Source organism: Coloeus monedula, assembly GCF_965178545.1.
Source record: "Coloeus monedula genome assembly, chromosome: 36".
Classification (NCBI taxonomy): domain Eukaryota; kingdom Metazoa; phylum Chordata; class Aves; order Passeriformes; family Corvidae; genus Coloeus; species Coloeus monedula.
This window is the reverse complement of record NC_138816.1, coordinates 809308-831497: the sequence shown is the minus strand read 5'-3', so window position 1 is coordinate 831497 and position 22190 is coordinate 809308. Positions and strand designations below refer to the sequence as shown.

At 60.6% G+C, this 22190-nt stretch overlaps 1 protein-coding gene across 1 annotated transcript in view; it reads right to left on the bottom strand.

The window, feature by feature from the left end:
• MDC1 (mediator of DNA damage checkpoint 1) overlaps window positions 1-22190 on the bottom strand; it is a gene marked incomplete at its 3' end in the record, with an annotated part of 41156 nt that overhangs the window by 5466 nt on the left and 13500 nt on the right. Inside the window, exons 8-16 of the mRNA XM_082300075.1 lie at window positions 21197-21264; window positions 20217-20712; window positions 18452-18541; window positions 17813-17886; window positions 16876-16967; window positions 16432-16495; window positions 15791-15918; window positions 15493-15671; window positions 170-560 (exon numbers count right to left, since the gene is read on the bottom strand). Of these exons, the coding sequence (XP_082156201.1) occupies window positions 170-560; window positions 15493-15671; window positions 15791-15918; window positions 16432-16495; window positions 16876-16967; window positions 17813-17886; window positions 18452-18541; window positions 20217-20712; window positions 21197-21264 (1582 nt within the window). The remainder of the gene's footprint in view (window positions 1-169; window positions 561-15492; window positions 15672-15790; window positions 15919-16431; window positions 16496-16875; window positions 16968-17812; window positions 17887-18451; window positions 18542-20216; window positions 20713-21196; window positions 21265-22190) is intronic.

Here is a 22190-nt window from a genome sequence, read left to right as displayed (position 1 = left end):
TCACGCACAGCCGCGCACAGCACCGTCAGCCCCATGGCCGTGCCCTGCCCGGCCCAGAGCCCAACCCATCCAAACTGGTCTGTACTGGTTCCCTGTGCCCCACACCAACCCATCCTGGTTTGTACTGCTCTATACTGGTCTCGACTGGTCTATACTGGTTTATACTCACGCACAGCCGCGCACAGCACCGTCAGCCCCATGGCCGTGCCCTGCCCGGCCCGCAGCCAGCGCTGCCACCCCTGGAGCTTCTCCTGCTCCTTCTCCAGCCTCTGCGCCGCCCGCTCGGCCTTGGCCCCACTGTGGCGCAGCAGCTCCTCGTCCTCGTCCTTGTCCACCGACGACTCCGAGGCCACCGGGGGGTTCCACGCGTCCCACAGGGCCTTGTGCAGCTGCTGCCGCGTCTCCTGGGCCTCGGCCAGCACGGCCTTGGCCTGCGCCAGCGCCTTGGTGATGGTGGTCGCTGTCCCCAAGGCCTCGGCCAGGTCCACCAGGGCCGCCAGGGTCCGGTTCCGCACGGCCCCCGACCGGGCCACCTCGGGGGGGAGGGGCGCGGGGGACACCTGGGGACAGGGGGAGAGGGGGGTTGGGGGGATGTGTCGCCATTTCCAGCCCAGTGCCCCCAGTTCCAGCCCAGCGTCCCCAGTTCCAGCCCAGTGTCCCCAGTTCCAGCCCAGCGTCCCCAGTTCCAGCCCAGCGCCCCCAGTTCCAGCCCAGCGTCCCCAGTTCCAGCCCAGCGTCCCCAGTTCCAGCACAGCGTCCCCAGTTCCAGCCCAGTGTCCCCAGTCCCCTCCCAGTTCCAGCACAGCGCCCCCAGTTCCAGCCCAGCGTCCCCAGTTCCAGCCCAGTGTCCCCAGTTCCAGCCCAGCGTCCCCAGTTCCATCCCAGTGTCCCCAGTTCCAGCACAGCGTCCCCAGTCCCCTCCCAGTTCCAGCCCAGCGTCCCCAGTTCCAGCCCAGCGTCCCCAGTTCCAGCATAGTGTCCCCAGTTCCAGCACAGCGTCCCCAGTTCCAGCCCAGCGTCCCCAGTCCCCTCCCAGTTCCAGCCCAGCGCCCCCAGTTCCAGCCCAGCGTCCCCAGTTCCAGCCCAGTGTCCCCAGTTCCAGCACAGCGTCCCCAGTCCCCTCCCAGTTCCAGCCCAGCGTCCCCAGTTCCAGCCCAGTGTCCCCAGTTCCAGCCCAGCGTCCCCAGTTCCAGCCCAGCGTCCCCAGTCCCCTCCCAGTGTCATCAGTTCCATCCCAGTGTCCCCAGTCCCCTCCCAGTGTCACCACCTCAGTATCATCATCCCAGTGTCCCCAGTTCCAGCACAGCGTCCCCAGTCCCCTCCCAGTTCCAGCCCAGCGTCCCCAGTTCCAGCCCAGTGCCCCCAGTTCCAGCCCAGTGCCCCCAGTTCCAGCACAGCGTCCCCAGTCCCCTCCCAGTGTCCCAAATCCTCTGCCAGAGTCCCCAGTCCTCTCCCAGTGCCAACAGTTCCATCCCAGTGTCCCCAGTCCCCTCCCAGTGTCACCATCCCAGTGTCACCAGCCCAGTGTCACCAGTCCTCTCCCAGTGTCCCCAGGGGACATGGGGGGAGTCCCAGGGATTTTGGGGTGTCCCAGGTGAGCTTTGGGGGGGTCCCAGGTGAAGCTCCCGAGGGATTTGGGGGGTTCCAGGTGTTGGGGAGGGTCCCAGGTGAGGTTTTGGGGGTCTCAGGTGAGGGGTCCCCAGGTATTTGGGAGGGTCCTGGGTGTCCTGGGGGGGCTTTGGGGGGTCCCAAGGGATTTGGGGGGGGGTCTCAGGTGAGGTTTGGGGGGTCCCAGGTGAGGTTTTGGGATCCCCAGTGAGAGTTCCCAGGGGTTTGGGGGGTTCCAGGGGTCCTGGGGGGGATTTGGGGGTCCCAGGTGAGGTTTTGGGGATCCCCAGTGAGAGTTCCCAGGGGTTTGGGGGATCCCAGGGGTCCTGGGGGGGGGATCTGGGGGGTCCCAGGTGAGGTCTGGGGGGTCCCAGGTGAGGTTTTGGGGGGCCCCTGTGTGAGTCCCCAGGGGTTTGGGGGGGGTCCCAGGTGTCCGGAGGGGCTCCAGGTGAGGTGGGGAGGGGGCTCAGGTGGGATCCGGGGGGGTCCTGGGTGTCCTGGGGGACTCTCAGCTGAGGTTCCCCGGGGATCTGGGGCTTTCCAGGTGAGAATTCTCAGGGATTTGGGGCTTCCCAGGTGCCCAGGTGAGGCTCCCAGGAGGTTTTGGGGTTCCCAGGTGCCCAGGTGAGGTTTTGGGGGGTCCCACCTGAACCTCCCCAGGAACTTGGGGGGTCTCCCACCCTCATTTTCCCCCTCTCCAGCCGCTCTGGACTCCGCGCACTCCGGAACTTTCCACTTCCCTTTTCCCTCCCGGCCGCACCCAAGGCCCTGGGGGCTCCCAAATCCCCCAAATCCCTCCCAAAATCCCCCAAATTCCCCCCAAACCCCCCTCAGGTACCCGGGCTGGGGGGTTGTCCCGGGGCTTTTGGGGGTCCCGACCTTGGGCTCCATCTCCAGCAGCATCCAGAGGCTCCAGCTGGAACTGTGAGGGATGAGGGTGTCAAGGGTGAGAGGAGGGAGGGACCCACGCCCTGATCCTCCCCCGCGCCGGGCAGAATTTGCCCTGCCAGGACCTCATTGACCCTTTCGGGGCCGGGTTTAACCCCTCAAGGCCCTGATTTATCCCCCAGGGCTCCATTTCCCCTTCCAGGACATGGATTTACCCCCTCAGGAGCCATTTACCCCACCCAGAGCCTTGATTTCTGCCTCCAGGACCCTGATTTATCCCCTCAGGACCTCATTTTTAGTTCCAGGACCCCATTTAATCCCTCAGGGGCCTTCTTTACCCCCCTCAGGATCCCATTTACCCTTCCAAGACCCCACTTACCCCCCTCAGGACCCATTTATCCCACCCAGAGCCTGGATTTCCCCTTCCAGGACCCCGATTTACCCCCTCAGGACCCCAATTACCCTTTCGAGACCCCCATTTACCCCTTCAGGGCCCCATTTCCCCTTCCAGGACCCCATTTACCCCCTCAGGCCCCATTTACCCCACCCAGGGCCTTGATTTCCCCTTCCAGGACCCCCCCTGTTACCATGGAAACCAACCCATCAAGGCCTGGTCGCTTCTGGGTGCGGTTTCCATGGTGACAGGGGGGGTCCTGAGGGGGTTATGGGGGTCCTGGAAGGGTAAAAGGGCTCTTTAGGGGTTCAGTGGGGTCCTGGAAGGGTAAATGGGGTCCTGAGGGGGTGAATGGGGTCCTGGCAGGGGGAATGAGGGTCCTGAGGGGGTGAAGGGCATCCTACTGATGTAATTCGGGGTCCTGGAAGGGTAGATCAGGGTCCCAAGGGCGTAAATGAGGTCCGGAGGGGGTAAATGGGGTCCTGAAAGGGTAAATGGGGTCCTGAAAGGGTCAATGAGGGTCCTGAAAGGGTCAATGAGGGTCCTGAGGGGGTAAATCAGGGTCCTGGCAGGGTCAATGAGGGTCCTGAATTCCATCTGTAGGACCCCATTTAACCCTTCAGAACCTTCATTTACCCTGCCAGGACCTCATGACCCCCCTCGGAACACTGATTTACCCTGCCAGGACCCTGACCCCTTTCCCCCCGTTTCAAGGCCCCGTTTCCCCTTCCAGGACCCCACTTAGCCCCTCTCGGACCCTTCTTTCACCTTCCAGGACCCCATTTACCCCTCAGGACCCGCCCCTTTTCCCTTCCAGGACCCCATTCCAGCCCTCCCGGCTCGGCCCCGCCCCCAGGCCCCGCCCCCGAGCTCTGATTGGTCCGTTCGGGGAGGGGGCGGGGACAAGGGGAGGGGGCGGGGCCTGAGCCGAGCGCGGGAATCGAAACCGAAATCGGGGGGGGGAGGGGAGGGGCCCCCAAATCCCGGGAATTCCCAAAAAACGGGACCCGGAACCCCCCAAATCCCGGGAATTCCCCCAAAAACGGGACCCGAGACCTCCAAACCCCGGGAATTCCCAAAAACGGGACCCGGGAGCCCCAAATCCCGAGAATTCCCCAAAAAGGGGAGCCGGGACCCCCCAAATCCCGGGAATTCCGAGGGAATCCGGGCTGGAATCGGGATGGGAGGGAGCGGATTTGGGGAGAGAAAGGGGAAATTTGGGCAAAGGGGAGGGGGAAAAGGGGGGAAATGGGGGAAAATGGGGAAAAATGGGGAAAAATAGGGGAAATGGGGAAAAATGGGGGGGGGAAATGGGAAATTTGGGAAAAAATAGGGAAAAAAGGAGGGGAAGGGGAAAATGGGAAAAAAAGGGGGATGGAAAGAGGGAAAAGGGGGGGAAATGGGGAAAATGGGGAAAATGAAAAGATGGGGGAAAATGGGGGGGAAGGGGGAAAAAAGGGAAAAGCGGGAAAAACGGGGGGGGAAGGGGGGGAAGGGAAAAATGGGAAAAAAGTGGGGAGAAAGGGGGAAAATGGGGGAAATGGTAAAAAAAGGGGGGGAAATGGGGGGAAAAGGGAGAAAAGGGAAAAAAGGGGGAGAAAGAGAGAAGGAAAAAATGGGGAAAAAGGGGAAAAATGAGGGGAAAAGGGAGGGGGGAAAGGGAAAAAATGGCAAAAAAAGAGGGAAAAGGAAAAAATGGGGGGAAAATGGGAAAAATGGGGAAAAGGGGGGAAAAGATGGGGGAAAGGGGGGAAATTGGAGAAAAAAGGGAAAAAGGGGGAGAAAAAGGGAAAAGGAAAAAAATGGGGGGGAAGGGGAAAAAGGGAAAAATGGGGGAAAAAAGGGAAAAATGGGGAAAATGGGGAAATTGGAAAAAAAAGGGGAAAAGGGGGAAGAAAAAGGGAAAAATGGGAAAAAATGGGGGGGGAAATGACTATGAAAAGGGGGAAAGGGGAGAAAAGGGAAAAATGGGGAAAATGGAGGGAAAGGCAGGAAAAAAGGGGGGAAATGGGGGAAAAAGGAGGGAAAAGGGAAAAATGGGGGAAAAGGGGAAAAGGGGGGGAGGGAAAAATGGGGAAAATGGTGGAAAAAAGGGGGGAAACGGGGGAAAAGGAGGAAAAAAGGGAAAATGGGGGAAAAGGAGGAAAAAAGGGAAAATGGGGGAAAAGGGTAAAAAAGCAGGGAAAAAATGGGGAAGAAAGGGGAAAATGGGAAAAATGGGGGAAAAGGGGGAAAAAGGGGGGGGAAATGTGGGAAAAAACGGAAAAAAGGGGGAGAGAAAGGGAAAAAATGGGAAAAAGCGAAAAATGAGGGAAAAGGGGGGGGGAAGGAAAAAGGGAGGAAAATGGGGGGGAAATGGGAAAAAAATGAGAAAAATCGGGGGGGGGAAGTGGGATAAATTCGGTTCGGGGATTTGTGGGAGCGGCGGGAATGCGGCGTTAATTGGGGCGTTAATTGGGGCGTTAATTGGGGCGTTGATTGGGGCGTTAATTAAGTGGGATGACGGAATCCCGGGAGAGGAGCCGCACCCGGGATCATCGGATTCTTGGGAAGCGCCCGCGGGCGGAGGGAAAACCGCCGGGAATTCGGGGGATTTGGGGGAATTCCGGGAATTTCGGCTCCTCCGGGAAATGGGAAAAGCGGGAGAAGGGAAAGGGGAAATGCGGATTAAAAGGAGGGAAAGGTCGGGAATCGAGGGGACGGGGAATGTTCCGGGAGGTTCTGGAGCAAAAAGCGCCGAATTCCACGGAAAATCGTCTGGAATTTCGGGAGAATCCGCGAATCGGAGCCTCGCAAGGGGCGTTAAAAGTGGAATTTTTTTCCCAGGGAATTCCTGGATTTTAACATTCCGAATTGGGATCAAAAGGGGATTTTTCCCGGGAATTCCCGGTTTTCCAGGGTTTTTTATCGCTGGGAAATCAACGCGTTATCCCAGGTGCTAAAATCCAGGAATTTCCTGGAAAATCAACGTTTTATCCCAGTTTGGGGCATTAAAATCCCCCCAAAATCCACCCAGGACCCCCCAAAATCCCCTCAGGACCCCTCAAAATCCACCCAGGACCCCCCAAAACCCGCCCAGGACCCCCCCCACCCCCACTCCCCTCCCCAAGACCCCCCAAAAACCCCCTCGGGACCCCCCCCAGAACCCCCCAATTTTGGGGTCCCGTCCTGACCCGGTTACGGAGTCCTCCGAGCCGCCAGGGGGCGCCAATGAACCCGAGCCCGCTCCGTCCCCGCGGTCACCACCGAGATGGGGGCAGTTGGGTCCTCCCAGCCGGCAGGGGGCGCCCTGCTCAGTGCTGGCGAGACCGGAAAAGGGCACTGGGAGGGACTGGGAGGGACTGGGAGGGACTGGGAGGGACTGGGAGGGACTGGGAGGGGTCACAGTGGCTCCCAGTAGCTCCCAGTGAGGCTGTACTGGGGTGGGAGGGGTCTGGGGGTGCTCGGGTGTATCCAACTGGTCCATACTGGTCCATACTGGGATGGGACGGATCCTGTCTCGATCCCAGTTTGGGGTGGGAGGGGCTCCCAGTGGCTCCCAGTACCCCCAGTTGGGGCTATACTGGGACAGGATGGAGCTCATGTGTACTCAACTGGTCCATACTGGGATGGGACCCAGTCCATACTGGGATGTCTGGATTCCAGTTTGGGGTGGGAGGGGCTCCCAGTGGCTCCCAGTACCCCCAGTTAGGGCTGTACTGGGACAGGATGGAGCTCATGTGTACTCAACTGGTCCATACTGGTCCATACTGGTCCATACTGGGATGGGACGGATCCTGTCTGGATCCCAGTTTGGGGTGGGAGGGGCTCCCAGTGGCTCCCAGTATGTCCCAGTACCCCCAGTTACGGCTATACTGGGATGGGACGGGGCTCAGGTGTATCATACTGGTCCATACTGGGATGGGATGGATCCTGTTTGGATCCCAGTTTGGGGTGGGAGGAGCTCCCAGCGGCTCCCAGTACCCCCAGTTGGGGCTATACTGGGACGAGATGGAGCTCAGGTGTACCCAACTGGTCCATACTGGTCCATACTGGGATGGATCCCAAAGGGATCCCAGTTTGGAGGTGGGAGTGGCTCCCAGAGGCTCCCATTGGCTCCCAGTATCCCCATCCATGTCTGTACTGGTGTGGGTCAGCTGCCTGCAGGTGAGGGGACACCTGGGGACACCTGGGGACACCTGAGAACCTTGGGGACACCTGGGGACACCGGGGACAGGGTTGGGGACAGCAGGAGTGGCTTTGGTGACATCTGGGGGGGGTTGGGGACAGGGCTGGGGACATTGGGATGGGGGTTGGGGACACCTGGGCAGGGCTGGGGGTTACTTGAGAACCTTGGGGACATTGGGGACACCTGGGGACACTGAGGATGGGGTTGGGGACACCAGGACCAGGGCTGGGGACACCTGGGGACACCTGGGTGGGGCTGGGCGATACCTGAGAACCTTGGGGACACCTGGGGACAGCAGGACCAGGGCTGGGGGAGACACCTGGGGACATCGGGGACATCGGGGATGGGGTTGGGGACATTGGGACGGGGGTTGGGTGTTGGGGAAGCAGGAAAGCCGCATAAATCCGATGGCCTGACAAAGGATTTTGGGAATATGGAACCGATAAACGAAGGGCACCTTTGGGATACCGAGTCCTCGTTACTGAACACCTGGAAAACAATGGTGTGGCCGACGGAAGGGAATCCCCTCTTGATTGAACAGCACCCTCTGCTCGCAGGCAGGTCCAAGGGTCAGAGCAGACCCCACCAGCTCAGCAGAAGGGCCCCAAAGAGCCGTTTTTAGGAGTGAAAGTGTAACACTCTATGGCAATGTAAGAACTCTTACAGGCTGCGTGTAAATGCGATAGGGTTTGTACCTCGGACGAGATTGGCCAGTGAAAATCAGAATATCCAGCAAGGAAGATGATTTATTGTAGTGTAACGAGGACTTCGGCCCCCCTCTCTTACTTCCTCTTGGCTCACTCTTACTCCGCTCTCGCCTACTTGCTCTCACTTTACTCTCTCGCTCTCTTGGGCCTGCTCCGAGCTGCCAGCTGCAGCTCTAAGCAGTGCCCCTGTACCCACGCCCTTTGCAATAAACCGCATGTTCCAAGATCTGACTGCAGAGATCTCTCGTCTCCGTCCGTCCCGACCGTCCGACCCACCCAAGCTCCCGCAGTTTGGCGCCCAACGTGATTGCCGAACCCCCCAAGAACCTTCAGTCTGGCGCCCAACGTGATTGAAGGCCCGGTTCAGCTTTTTCCATCTCTGGGAGACTTCTCCATGGACGGTAACTAAAAGACCAGTTATAGCCACCTAGAACGTGTCGTGAGCACGGCATACCATTGCTGCGCATCGTAAAAGCCGGAGCTCTATAATTCTGCCGAGGCAGCCCTCGAGCACGGGGATTACCTGGAGCTCTTGGAGGGAATTGCCTGGCAGTCCTCGAGCACAGGCGGCCACTGCTGCGCAGAGGCTCCCTGGAGCTCTTTGAGGAAGTTTGCCGTGGCACCCCTCGAGCACGGACACGCTGCTAAGCAGTGCCGACCGGAGCTCTAGGGAGGGACCCTGCTGCGTGCCCCGAGCACAGGCGAGTAGTGCTCAGCACCGCCCGCACTGGAGCTCTTAGTGTGGACCCACCCGTGAGGTCCTGAGCACGGAAAGCCAAGCAACGCCTCAAACCGGAGCTCTGAGAAAGGACCCAAAAGCAGCGTCCTGAGCGCCGAGTGGAGTGCCTGGCCAGCCCCCCACGACGGACCCCTGAGCAAGGACACTGCTCCTACGACATCTAAGTGAGTATCATACTGGTCTGATAATGGGACAAATGCACTCTGCCCATGACAGAGATCTCTATAAGCAACTTAAGCATTTACTTATAAGCTCCGGTTCAAGTCAATTACCTAAACAGGAGCTAAAAAACCTCTTAGAATGGACTCTGATTAATTTCCCAAATGCTGACCGTTCAGCCGTCTTTACAAGAGACTTCTGGGACACAGTTGGGGTTAAGCTCTTTAATAATATCTCCTACCGGGATATGGCTGCCGCGCAGCTGCTCCCAGCTTGCAGAGCGCTGGTGGAGCTGTTTGCTGCGAAGGTGCCGCCCGCAGCAGTCACCCCGCCGAGCCCGGCTCCTGCTGCGAGCCCGGCTCCTGCTGCGAGCCCGCCCCTTGCCGCCGTGAGCCCGCAACGGGGCGCGGCCCCCGCCTCTCCTCCGGCCCTCGCGGCTCCAGCACCTGCGGGGGCGGCGGCCACCCCCCTGCTACCTACGGGTGCTACCGCTCCCCCAGCCGCGCCGGTTATGGCCATGGCTGCCATTATAGCCGGCCCCCCGCAAAGCCAAGCAGCGACCCTTCTCCCAGCCCCCCAGGTCCCCCTTGCCGCCACCGACACGGCGCCGGTGGTAGCTGATAGCCCATCCGCGTCCGTCGCTGCTGCGTCTTCACAGTCTCCAGCCGCTCCCGAACCACCAGTACCGACAGCGCCTGTCACGACCGCGCTGGGGCCCCCGGTGCCCCCGGTACACGTTGCCGCGGGAACCCTGCCCCCTCACCCTACCGTTCAAGCGCACACAGCACGCCCCGAGCTGTCCCCCGGCCCCGCGGCAGCACAGACGCCTATGTCTACTCCCGTCCCTGCCGGCGTCCCTGCGCAATCCCCCGATCCCGGCACACCATCGCTCGCGCTGGAACGCGGAGCGCCCCAGCCCCGCGAGCCACTTGCTGCTGGTGCCGCAGCGTCTGCACGGATGACTGGAGCCCCCTCCGTGCCTGCCGCTGTCCCAGCCCCGTCTGCACGGATGACTGCAGCCCCCTCCGTGCCTGCCGCTGCCCCAGCCCCGTCTCCCGGCACCTCCGCTCCGGCAGCGCCGTTCCTGCCCGCCGCACCAGCACCCACCCCAGCCCAGCCTACAAGCTCCCAGCGGCAGCACGCCCTGATCCAGCCGCCGACTGGCCCACCGCTCGCCATGGCCCCACCGCAACATACTCCCGCCGCCTCCACGCCGGCCCTCCTGCCTCCGCCGAATTTATACACAGCACCACAGCAGCCGTATCCCGCATCACCTTGCCCTGTCCCTCCGCCGCCTGCCCCCCTGCCTCCACCGCCGCATCCCGGAGCCAACCCAAGCAGCACCGAATCACGCCCGCACTCCCTCGAACACCCAGCCGCGCTATCGCCCTCCGCGCTCCTGGCACCGAATGGGACTACTTTGTATCACCAATCGATCGCACTGCCACAGCCAGGCACACAAGCCGTGCAACGAGGAGGGGGAGGGTGGAATATGACACCTGCTTTTATAAATACAGGACAGACTGAGAACTGTTTTGCCCCTGCAAATGCCAACCCCTTAATCGCAACACAAAACAATGCCGAAAAAGAACTAAGTCTGTTCCCAAACAGCTCCGGAGTCCCCCCAGTGTTTGGGACAGATTTCTCAACCCAAAAAGAGACACTAAACCCTGAAAATTCGCCCGCATTAATCCCAAAAGTAGAAAACTCCCAAAAATGTTTTAATAATTTTCAATTAACGGACTGGCATGAAGTCAGACGCCAGATTTGCAAAGAGGAAAATCTAAATCCTTTAGCTATGCCTGTGCTATTCAGCCAGCAAGCTGGTGGTCCTAGGACATGGCAAGCTATCCCACACCATGAGATTAAAGAGTTGCGGAAAGCAATAAAGGACAGTGGTATCTGCTCTCCATACTTCAAGCAACTGCTGAAAAGTACCCTGGAAGGACATACACTCATACCAAATGACTGTAAAAATCTTGCTAGTATAATTCTCACAGACTCACAATATATGCTATGGGAATTCAAATGGAAGAGACTGCTTGCAGGGGTACTGGCCACTTATAAACAAAGTACTGACGCAGACCTTCGTACCCTTGTCATATCTAAGCTGACTGGTGACCATCCTGATGATCAAAATGACAATCAAATAAATTTACCCAAAACAGCATTGGATGACATCAAAAAGATGGCTCGCAAAGCCTTCTTGCAAATTCAGCCTGCAGGAAGTTTTGAGAAAGCCTATAATCTCATTAGCCAAGAGTTGTCTGAACCATTCACCACATTTGTGGACCGGGTCATCCAAGCAGCAGAACGGCAATGCAGTGACGACATAGCTCGCCCAATAATGATACGGGACATTATTGAAAACAATGCCAATGAGGAATGCAAAAAAGCTATCAAAACTCTGGGAAAAGAAAGACCCACAGTGCCTGAGATGATTGATGCCTGTAGCAAAATAGGAGGTCCACAGCAGGTGGCAACTATCCAAGCAAATGAACTTGGGAAAGCTCTAGGAGAAAAAATTGAGAGGGCTCTGACAGCTCAAACAGCGCAAGCAGCTGCACAGGCAGCACAAGCAGAAGCACGAGAGCAAAAACTTACTGAAATCCTGGCTGCCTTGCATCTAAACTCGCAGCAACAAGGCAACACCGTGGCTGTTATGCGAGCTGCTGTAACTTCAGGACCTTGCTACTTCCGTAAAAAACCCGGCCATGTCATGAGGAACTGCCCGGAACTCCAAAGGGGTGCGCAAGCACCGGATCGCTGCTCTATCTGCAAGAAGGGAAAGCATCTTGCCTGGCAGTGCCGATCCAGACAAGACACAAGTGGAAAACACAGCCCGAAGAACTCCAACACGAGCGCGCAACGCCATCGCCTGACGCAACAAGTAGTGGCCCCCCAAACACCCAAGGTCGCCAAAGACAATCCTCGCACCTTTAGAAGTGATGTCTCAGATCATCATCAAAGGGAGAGCAAGGCTTCTTCCGATAGCAGGGGGAGGGCTCGAGTGGGTTCCGGCAAAACACGTGAAGCCGCAGCAGGCGTCAAAGCCCGCCGACACCTCCCCAGCAGCCGGTGACCCTGCCGGTGGAAGCCGGGAAGGAAGCAGCCAGACCTGAGCTGCGCAGAATCACCAGAAGAAAGGGATCTGCCAAAAACAGCTCAAGGAAAGAATGGAGTTTTCTCATTTGCGCGCCTGCACGTTGCTTTTATTCTTTTGTTTTAGTTTTTGTAGTGAAGCTTTACCTGTAAATCAACCGAAGGAAAATGTCTGGGTTGCTTTAGCCAAATCTGCAGGCTCCGATACCATCTGTCTGTCTGACACAAGCCCTGACAAACCTTTCTCAACCTGTTCAGTTGGAATACCTTTTCCAGAAGGTTTTGGTAATGTTACTCTTGAGAAGTACTGGCCATACGACGATCATCAAGTATCTCCAACTACCAGCCATAAATACCAAACTTATATTGATAATTCTAAAATTGATAAATCTGACCTTCCAGAGCTAGAAATCCTAGGCTCGTTAACTATGGATACCTGCTATTTCTTTCACTTTCTAGGAGAAAACGGTCCTCATTTAAACATTACCCCATATCACCCAGCTTATAGCAATAAAACCTCTTGGTGCAATCAAGCAAAGCTTCTTATATATGACGAACCTCATGCAGATCGTTTTAACAAACTTCCTATTCGATTCCCTAGAGGAATTTGGCTCATCTGTGGAGACAGAGCCTGGCAAGGTATACCTTCAAAAATAGATGGTGGTCCTTGTGCTCTGGGACAACTTACAATTATTGCTCCCAGTGTCAAAGAAGTAACCAAAAAGAAAAGCAGAAAGATTAGATCCTCCTGGGGACATCAGTATGAGAGCGACTGTGATAGTGACTTTCACCCTTGGAACTCTGAAAAATCAATTGTTGCGAGCATCTTTCTACCTCAGTTAAGTTCCTCAATTGCATTAAAACAGTTAAACAAGTTGGGATGTTGGCTCAGCAAGGAGGTAAATGCCACCTCTACTATGATCAGTGACTTATTAACCGATGAGGAAGCAGTCAGACATGCCACTTTACAAAATAGAGCTGCCATTGATTATCTTTTATTAGCACATGGGCATGGCTGTGAAGATTTTGAAGGACTATGCTGTATGAACTTATCCGATCATTCTGTTTCCATTCACAAACAGTTACAAAACCTAAGGGACCTCGCTAACCAAATTACAACAGATGACCCGTCTTGGCTAGACAGTTTGTTTGATGGTTGGAGCTTTGCACCCTGGCTAAGGGAACTCTGTAAAATAGGCTTGATTATTCTAGTAGTAAGAATTATAGTTTTAGTAGCAGTATCTTGTATACTTCAGTGTGTGCAAAAAATGATGAGTAGGGCTGTGTCTAATATCTTAGTTGTTCATCAGAACGGGGGAGATGTTGGGGAAGATGAAACAGGAAAGCCTTATAAATATGATTGCCTGACAAAAGATTTTGGGAATATGGAACCGATAAACGAAGGGCACCTTTGGGATACCGAGTCCTCGTTACTGAACACCTGGAAAACAATGGTGTGGCCGACGGAAGGGAATCCCCTCTTGATTGAACAGCACCCTCTGCTCGCAGGCAGGTCCAAGGGTCAGAGCAGACCCCACCAGCTCAGCAGAAGGGCCCCAAAGAGCCGTTTTTAGGAGTGAAAGTGTAACACTCTATGGCAATGTAAGAACTCTTACAGGCTGCGTGTAAATGCGATAGGGTTTGTACCTCGGACGAGATTGGCCAGTGAAAATCAGAATATCCAGCAAGGAAGATGATTTATTGTAGTGTAACGAGGACTTCGGCCCCCCTCTCTTACTTCCTCTTGGCTCACTCTTACTCTGCTCTCACCTACTTGCTCTCACTTTACTCTCTCGCTCTCCTGGGCCTGCTCCGAGCTGCCATCTGCAGCTCTAAGCAGTGCCCCTGTACCCACGCCCTTTGCAATAAACCGCATGTTCCAAGATCTGACTGCAGAGATCTCTCGTCTCCGTCCGTCCCGACCGTCCGACCCAGCCCAAAGCTCCGACAGTTGGGGACATCGGAGGACACCCGGACTGGGGGACACCTGGGGACACCTGAGAACCTCGGGGACACCTGGGGACAGCAGGACCCGGGGCTGGGGGGGACACCTGGGGACATTGGGGACATCGGGGATGGGGTTGAGGGGGGGCTAAGGGACACCTGGGCAGGGCTGGGGACACCTGAGATCCTTGGGGACACCTGGGGACATCAAAATCAGCACTGGGGACACCTGGGGACACCCGGGGACAGCAGGACCAGGACTGGGGGACACCTGGGCAGGGTTGGGGACACCCGGGGACACCTGGGGACACCTGAGAACCTTGGGGACACCTGGGGACACCTGGGCAGAGTTGGGGACACCCAGGGCCGGCAGTGACGCGTCCCCGAGGCCCCCCCGGTGTCCCCAGGACCCCCCGAATGTCCCCGAATGTCCCCAACCGGGGGGAAAGGGAAGGAGGGGCGTGGTTTAAGTGGTGACGTCATCCCAGAAGAGGCGGTGCTTTGCTGACGTCACCACTCGGAGCTGCCGGCAGGGCTGGGGGGGGGGGTTTGGGGTCCTGGGGGGGATTTCGGGGGGTGCGAGGGGGTCCTGGAGGGTTCTAGGGGGGATCTTGGGGGGTCCCGGGGGGATTTGGGGGGTCCTGGAGGGTCCTGGGGGGTTCAAAGGAAGATTTTGGAGGGTCTGGGGGGTCCCAGGGGGTCCTGGAGGGTTCTGGGTGAGGTTTGGATGGACATGGATAGACCAGCATGAACCAGTATGGACCAGTATGGACCGGTATGGACTGGTATGGACATGGATGGACCGGTATGGGCCAGTAGAGACCAGTATGGGCCAGTAGAGACCAGTATGGGCCAGTATTGACGTGGATGGACCGGTATGGACCAGTATGAACCAGTATGGACCAGCACAGATGGACTGGAATGGATAGACCGGTGTGGACCAGTATGGACCAGCACGGACCAGTATGGACTGGTTGGGCTGTGTGAGGTGGGTTCAGGGTTTGGGGCCCTGGGACCAGTTCAGAGCTCTGGGCCCACTTTGTCCCAGTTTGTCCCAGTTTATCCCAGTTCACTCTGCACTGGTTCGGGCCCAGTTTATCCCAGTTTGTCCCAGTTCACTCTGCACTGGTTCAGGCCCAGTTTATCCCAGTTCATCCCAGTTCACTCTGCAGTGGTTCGGGCCCAGTTTATCCCAGTTTATCCCAGTTTACTGTGCACTGGTTCAGGCCCAGTTTATCCCAGCTTAGTTCGGGCCCAGTTCCGCCTTTAGCCCCGCCCCCTCCAGCTCCAGCCAATCAGCGCTCACCCCGCCTGGCACAGCAGCCAATGGCAGCGCGGGAGGGGGCGGGAGTTCCGTCACCATGGGAACGAGCGGGCCGCGTCGCCATGGCAACGGCCGAGGGCGCTTCCCGCTTCCTGTTCCCGCCCGCTGCCGCTCTCAGCCAATCAGCGCTCGCGGCGCGGGGCGCGCCGGCCAATGGGAGCGCGGCGGGGGCGGGAGCAGCGTTGCCATGGGGACGGGCCCGCGCGGTCGCCATGGCAACGGGGGCGGCCGGGCCTGAGGCGGAAAAAGCGGGAAAAAGGTAAAAAATCAATCAAAGAAAGCGCTTTTTGTGTGGGGATGGGAGGGACTGGGAGGGACTGGGAGCACTGGGATCCCCTCAGGATGCTCGCGGGGCCGTTGGGCAGCCGAGGTTTCCCTGCCAGGACCCCAGAGAGCCGTGACGGGGCCGTGACGTCATCGCCATCCCCGCGCCGTCGTCAACGTCCCCGATGACATCACCGCTGTCCCCGATGACGTCACCGGGGTCAGCCCCGTGGGGGACACTGGGGCCATCGGGGCCATCGGGGCCAGCGCCCCCCGTGCCGCCGCTGGCCGAGGTGGCCCCACGGTGGCCCCGCTGTCCCCGAGGATGGCGGCCCCGAGGGCCTGGAGCTGCGACAGCCACGGGCCCAGGGACCCTGCGGGGACAGCCAGGGACACTCGGGGACACGCGAGGGACACGCGAGGGGACACGTTTGGGGACGTTTGGGGACACATTTGGGGACACGCTCGGGGACACATTCGGGGCCGCACCCACCTGTGCCCGCGGCTGCTCCGGTCCCGTCCCTTCCCTTGGTGGCCTCAAGGGGACACCGGGGGGGTGACACGGGGACAGAGCCACCCTCGGTGCCACCCCGGTGCCACCTCGCCTCTGGGGCCGCCGTGCTGGGGACACAGGGGACACAGGGGACATTGGGGACACAGGGGACACAGGGGACACAGGGGACAAAGGGGACACAGGGGGCACAGGGGACAAAGGCTCCGCGTCACCCCCGGGGTCACCGATGGCCCCGGTGCCACCCCCCTGCTGTCCCCAGTGCCACCACAGTGTCCCCAGTGGCACCACAATGGCACCCCAGTGCTCCCGGTGCCACCACAGAGTCCCCAGTGCCACCTCGGTGCCACTCCCTGCTGTCCCCGCTGTCCCCAGTGCCACCACAGTGCCACCCCGCTGTCCCCAGTGTCCCCAGTCCCACCCCGGTGTCCCCAGTGCCACCCCGGTGCCACTCACCTGCTGTCCCCAGTGTCCCCAAGGCCACCCCAGTGCCACCCCGCTGTCTCCAGTGCCACCCCACTGTCCCCAGTGCCACCCCGGTGTCCCCGGTGCCACTCACCCGCTGTCCCCCGCTGTCCCCAGTGCCACCCCAGTGTCCCCAGTGCCACCCCAGTGCCACTCACCCGCTGTCCCCCGCTGTCCCCTCTGGCTCCCGCTGCCACCGGAGCCGCCCCGAGGCCACCAGCGCTGGGGACAGGGGACACTGGCATGGGGACACCGGGCACCGCCGCCCCCAGAATGTCCCCAGCGCCCCCAGAGTGTCCCCAGCGCCCCCAAACTGTCCCCAGTGTCCCCAAAATGTCCCCAGGTGTCCCCAAGGTGTCCCAACCCCCCCCAGGTGTCCCCAAGGTGTCCCAAACATCCCCCAGGTGTCCCCAGTGTCCCCTCAATGCCCCCAAAGTGTCCCCAACCCCCCCAGCTGTCCCCAAAATGTCCCCAAAGTCCCCCCCCAAGGTGCCCCCAACCCCTCTGGGTGTCCCCAAGGTGTCCCCAGCCCCTCCCCAGGTGTCCCCAGGATGTCCCCAGCTGTCCCCCATTGTCCCCAGGTGTCCCCCGGGTGTCCCCACCCGTCACTCGGTGCCCGGCCCGTTCCAGGCGCTCGCTGAGGGTCCCCAGGGCCCCGAGGGCCGCGCTGAGCTCGGCCTGGGAGCCCCAGAGCCTGGGGGAGGGACAGACCAGTGCCACCAGTGCCACCAGTGCCACCAGTGCCCTCCCAGTGCCACCAGTGCCACCAGTGCCACCAGTGCCCTCCCAGTGCCACCAGTGCCACCAGTCCCCTCCCAGTGCCACCAGTGACCTCCCAGTGCCCTCCCAGTGCCCTCCCAGTGCCACCAGTGCCCTCCCAGTGCCACCAGTGCCACCAGTGCCCTCCCAGTGCCACCAGTGCCCTCCCAGTGCCACCAGTCCCCTCCCAGTGCCCTCCCAGTGCCACCAGTGCCACCAGTGCCCTCCCAGTGCCACCAGTGCCCTCCCAGTGCCACCAGTCCCCTCCCAGTGCCCTCCCAGTGCCACCAGTGCCACCAGTGCCCTCCCAGTGCCACCAGTGCCACCAGTCCCCTCCCAGTGCCCTCCCAGTGCCACCAGTCCCCTCCCAGTGCCCTCCCAGTGCCACCAGTGCCACCAGTCCCCTCCCAGTGCCCTCCCAGTGCCACCAGTGCCCTCCCAGTGCCACCAGTGCCACCAGTGCCCTCCCAGTGCCACCAGTCCCCTCCCAGTGCCACCAGTGACCTCCCAGTGCCACCAGTGACCTCCCAGTGCCACCAGTGACCTCCCAGTGCCACCAGTCCCTCTCAGTCCCTCCCAGTTCCATCCCAGTCCCTCCCAGTGCCCCCAGTCACCCCCAGTCCCTCACATTCTCCCCCAATCCCCTCCCAGTTCCCTCCCAGTTCCATCCCAGTCCCTCCCAATCCCCTCGCAGTCCCTCCCACTCCCCTCCCAGTTCCATTCCAGTCCCTCCCAATCCCCTCCCAGTTCCCTCCCAGTCCCTCCCAGTTCCCCCAGTACCGGCTCAGGGCCCGGCCCAGTTCCCCCAGGGCCTCCTCGGCCGCCTCCGCCCGGCGCCGCTCCCGGGACACGGCCTGGGCACGGAGCGGGCCCGGGGTCACCGAGGGCCACCCAGGGCCACCAAGGGCCACCAAGTGTCACCGAGGGCCACAAAAGTGTCCCAAAGTGTCACCAAAGTGTCCCAAAGTGCCACCGAGGGCCACTGAGGGCCACCAAAGTGTCACCAAGGGCCACCAAGTGTCACCGAGGGCCACAAAAGTGTCCCCCAAGTGTCCCCAAAATGTCCCCAGAATGTCCCAAAGTGTCCCCAAAATGTCCCAAAATGTCCCCAAAGTGTCCCAAAATGTCCCCACATGGCCCCAGGTGTCCCCTCTGTCCCTCTGTCCATCCATCCCCTCTCTGTCCGTCCGTCTGTCCCCCCCGTCCCTCTGTCCCCCCCGTCCATCCGTCTGTCTGTTCCACCCCGCTCTGTCCGTCCGTCCGTCCATCCCCCCCATCCCCCTGTCTGTCCGTCTGTCCGTCCCCACCTGTCCCCTCTCTGTCCCCCTGTCCCCTCTCTGTCCGTCCGTCCGTCCGTCCGTCCCCACCTGTCCCCTCTCTGTCCCCTCTCTGTCCGTCCGTCCGTCCGTCCGTCCCCACCTGCTCCCGCAGCCGCTGCTCCTCTCCCCTGCTCAGGCTCAGCCGCAGCAGCAGCTCCAGAACCTTCCGGCGCCAGCGCCGCAGCAGCACCTGGGCACCCAAACAATGCACCTGGGCACCCAAAAACTCACCTAGGCACCCAAAACCTCACCTGGGCACCCAAAAACTCACCTGGGCACCCAAACAATGCACCTGGGCACCCAAAAACTCACCTGGGCACCCAAAAACTCACCTGGGCACCCAAACAATGCACCTGGGCACCCAAAAACTCACCTGGGCACCCAAAAACTCACCTGGGCACCAAACAATGCACCTGGGCACCCAAAAACTCACCTGGGCACCAAGACCTCACCTGGGCACCCAAAAACTCACCTGGGCACCAAACAATGCACCTGGGCACCCAAAAACTCACCTGGGCACCCAAACAATGCACCTGGGCACCCAAAAACTCACCTGGGCACCCAAACAATGCACCTGGGCACCCAAAAACTCACCTGGGCACCCAAACAATGCACCTGGGCACCCAAAAACTCACCTGGGCACCCAAAAACTCACCTGGGCACCAAACAATGCACCTGGGCACCCAAAAACTCACCTGGGCACCAAACAATGCACCTGGGCACCCAAAAACTCACCTGGGCACCCAAAACCTCACCTGGGCACCCAAAAATGGACCTGGGACCCCCGGTCTCCCCCCAGTCCCTCCCAGTTCTCCCAGGTGGGGGGGACTGGGAGAGACTGGGAGCACGGGAGGGGTTACTGGGAGTCACTGGGAGTTACTGGGAGTCACTGGGAGGTAACTGGGAATCACTAGGGGGGTAACTGGGCGCTACTGGCCGTTACTGGGAGGGCACTGGGCGTAACTGGGAGTCACTGAGGGGGTAACTGGGCGTTACTGGGAGTTACTGGGGCGTAACTGGGAGTCACTGGGAGTTACTGGCAGGGTAACTGGGCGTTACTGGGAGTTACTGGGAGGTCACTGGGTGTTACTGGGAGCACTGGGGGGGTAACTGGTAGTTACTGGGCATTACTGGGAGCACTGGGGGGGTAACTGGGAGTCACTGGGAGTTCCTGGGAGTCACTGGCAGGGTAAGTGGGAGTTACTGGGGGGGTAACTGGGAGTTACTGGGCATTACTGGGCGTCACTGGGGAGGTAACTGAGAGTTACTGGGGGAGTAACTGGGAGTCACTGGGCGTTACTGGGAGCACTGGGAGTCACTGGGGGGTAAGTGGGCGCTACTGGAAACACTGGGGGGGTAACTGGGCGTTACTGGGAGTTACTGGGAGTCACTGGGAGTTACTGGGAGGTAACTGGGAGTCACTGGGGAGGTAACTGGGCGTAACTGGGAGTTACTGGTGGGATAACAGGGAGTTACTGGGCATCACTGGGGGGGTAACTGGGAGCTACTGGGGGCGTTACTGGGAGTCACTGGGGGCGTTACTGGGGGCGTTACTGGGGGCATTACTGGGAGCACTGGGAGTCAGTGGGGCGTTACTGGGAGTCACTGGGGGCGTTACTGGGCGTTACTGGGAGCACTGGGGGGGGTAACTGGGAGTCACTGGGGCGTTACTGGGAGCACTGGGGGGGGGTAACTGGGAGTCACTGGGGCGTTACTGGGAGCACTGGGGGGGTAACTGGGAGTCACTGGGGCGTTACTGGGAGCACTGGGGGGGTTAAATGGGAGTCACTGGGGCGTTACTGGGAGCACTGGGGGGGTTAAATGGGAGTCACTGGGGCGTTACTGGGAGCACTGGGAGGCCTCACCTGCTCTGGGCTTGGCTCCGCCCCCTCCGTGCCGAGGCCCCGCCCCCTCCAGGCCGCGAGCTCCTCCTCCAGGACTTGGCCCCGCCCCTTTTCGGCCGCGAGCTCCGCCCCCAGCGCGAGGCTCCGCCCCCTTTCGGCCTCGAGCTCCGCCTCCAGGCGCCGGCCACGCCCCCTTTCCTCAGCAAGCTCCGCCTCCAGGGCGAGACCACGCCCCCTTTCCTCAACAAGCTCCGCCTCCAAGCGCTGCCCCCGCCCCCTTTCGGACTCAATCTCCGCTTCCAGGCGCTGGCTCCGCCCCCTTTCCTCAGCAAGCTCCGCCTCCACACGCTGGCCACGCCCCCTCAGGGTCTCAAGCTCCGCCCCCATGCGCTGCCCCCGCCCCCTTTCCTCAGCAAGCTCCGCCCCCAGCGCGAGGCTCCGCCCCCTCTCGATCTCAAGCTCTGCCTCCAAGCGCTGGCCACGCCCCCTCAGGGCCTCAAGCTCCGCCTCCAGGGACCTGGGAAGGGGAAATGGGGTTACTGGGATTACTGGGAGCACTGGGAGGGGGGATGGGGGTACTGGGAGCACTGGGAGGGGGGAATGGGGGTACTGGGGGTACTGGGAGGACGGAATGGGAGCACTGGGAGCACTGGGAGGGGGAATGGGGGCACTGGGAGGGGGAAATGGGGGCACTGGGAGCACTGGGAGGGGGAATGGGGGCACTGGGAGCACTGGGAGGGGGAATGGGGGCACTGGGAGCACTGGGAGGGGGAATGGAGGCACTGGGAGGGGGAATGGGGGCACTGGGAGCACTGGGAGGGGGAATGGGGGCACTGGGAGCACTGGGAGGGGGAATGGGGGCACTGGGAGCACTGGGAGGGGAAATGGGGGCACTGGGAGGGGGAAATGGGGGCACTGGGAGCACTGGGAGGGGAAATGGGGGTACTGGGAGGGGGAATGGGGGCACTGGGAAGTTACTGGGAGGTTCCTGGGAGTCTCACCTGGGGCGCAGCACGAAGTGGGAGGGAGGAACGAGGCCCCCCAGACTGGGAGGGGGTAACTGGGAGCACTGGGAGGCACTGGGAGGGGGTAACTGGGAGCACTGGGAGGCACTGGGAGGGGGTAACTGGGAGCACTGGGAGGCACTGGGAGCACTGGGAGGGGGTAACTGGGAGGCCCTGGGAGCACTGGGAGGGGGTAACTGGGAGGAACTGGGAGCACTGGGAGGGCCCCGCGGGCCCGGGCGGGGCTCGGCCATGGGCGACCTGTGAGGGGAGAGCTCCCAGTAAGGACCAGTACGGACCAGTACAGCCGGTCCCCGGCCCCAGTAACCCCCGGTTCCCCCTCCCCAGTCCCTCCCAGTCGCTCCCAGTCCCCCCAGTACCTCCCAGTTCCCCGCGCGGTGCACGCCGGGAAGGCGGCGCCGCCGCCGCCGCCGCTTTCCCGCGCTCCCGTCTCAGCCAATCAGCGCGCGGCGTCCCCTCCGCGCCGGCCAATCAGAGGCGGCGGCCCGCAAGCCCCGCCCCTCGCTGATAGGGCGCCTTAGGGAGGGATGGGCGGGGCGACGCTCGGCGCCCCGCCCACCTGGTGAATGGACCAATCAGAGCTCGGGGGCGGGGCCTAAAGGGAATCGGGTCCTGGAAGGGGAAATGAGGCGCTGGGGGGGGCTCGGAAGGGTAAATCGGGGTTCTGAGGGGGTGAAGGGGGTCGGGGAAGGGTAAATGAGGTCTGGAGGGGATAACGGGGTCCTGAAAGGGAAAGCGGAGCCTGAGGGGGGGGGGGTTAATGCGGTCTGAGGGGGGTCCTGGAAGGGCAAATCAGGGTCCTGAGGATGTAAATGGGAGCTTAGGGGGGTCCTGGAAGAGTAAATGGGGCTCTGGAAGGGTGAACCAGGCTCCTGACGGGGGCACGGGGTCCTGGCAGGGAAACCTCGGCTGCCCAAAGGCCCCGCGAGCATCCTGAGGGGATCCCAGTGTCCCCAGGGGGGTCCGCGCT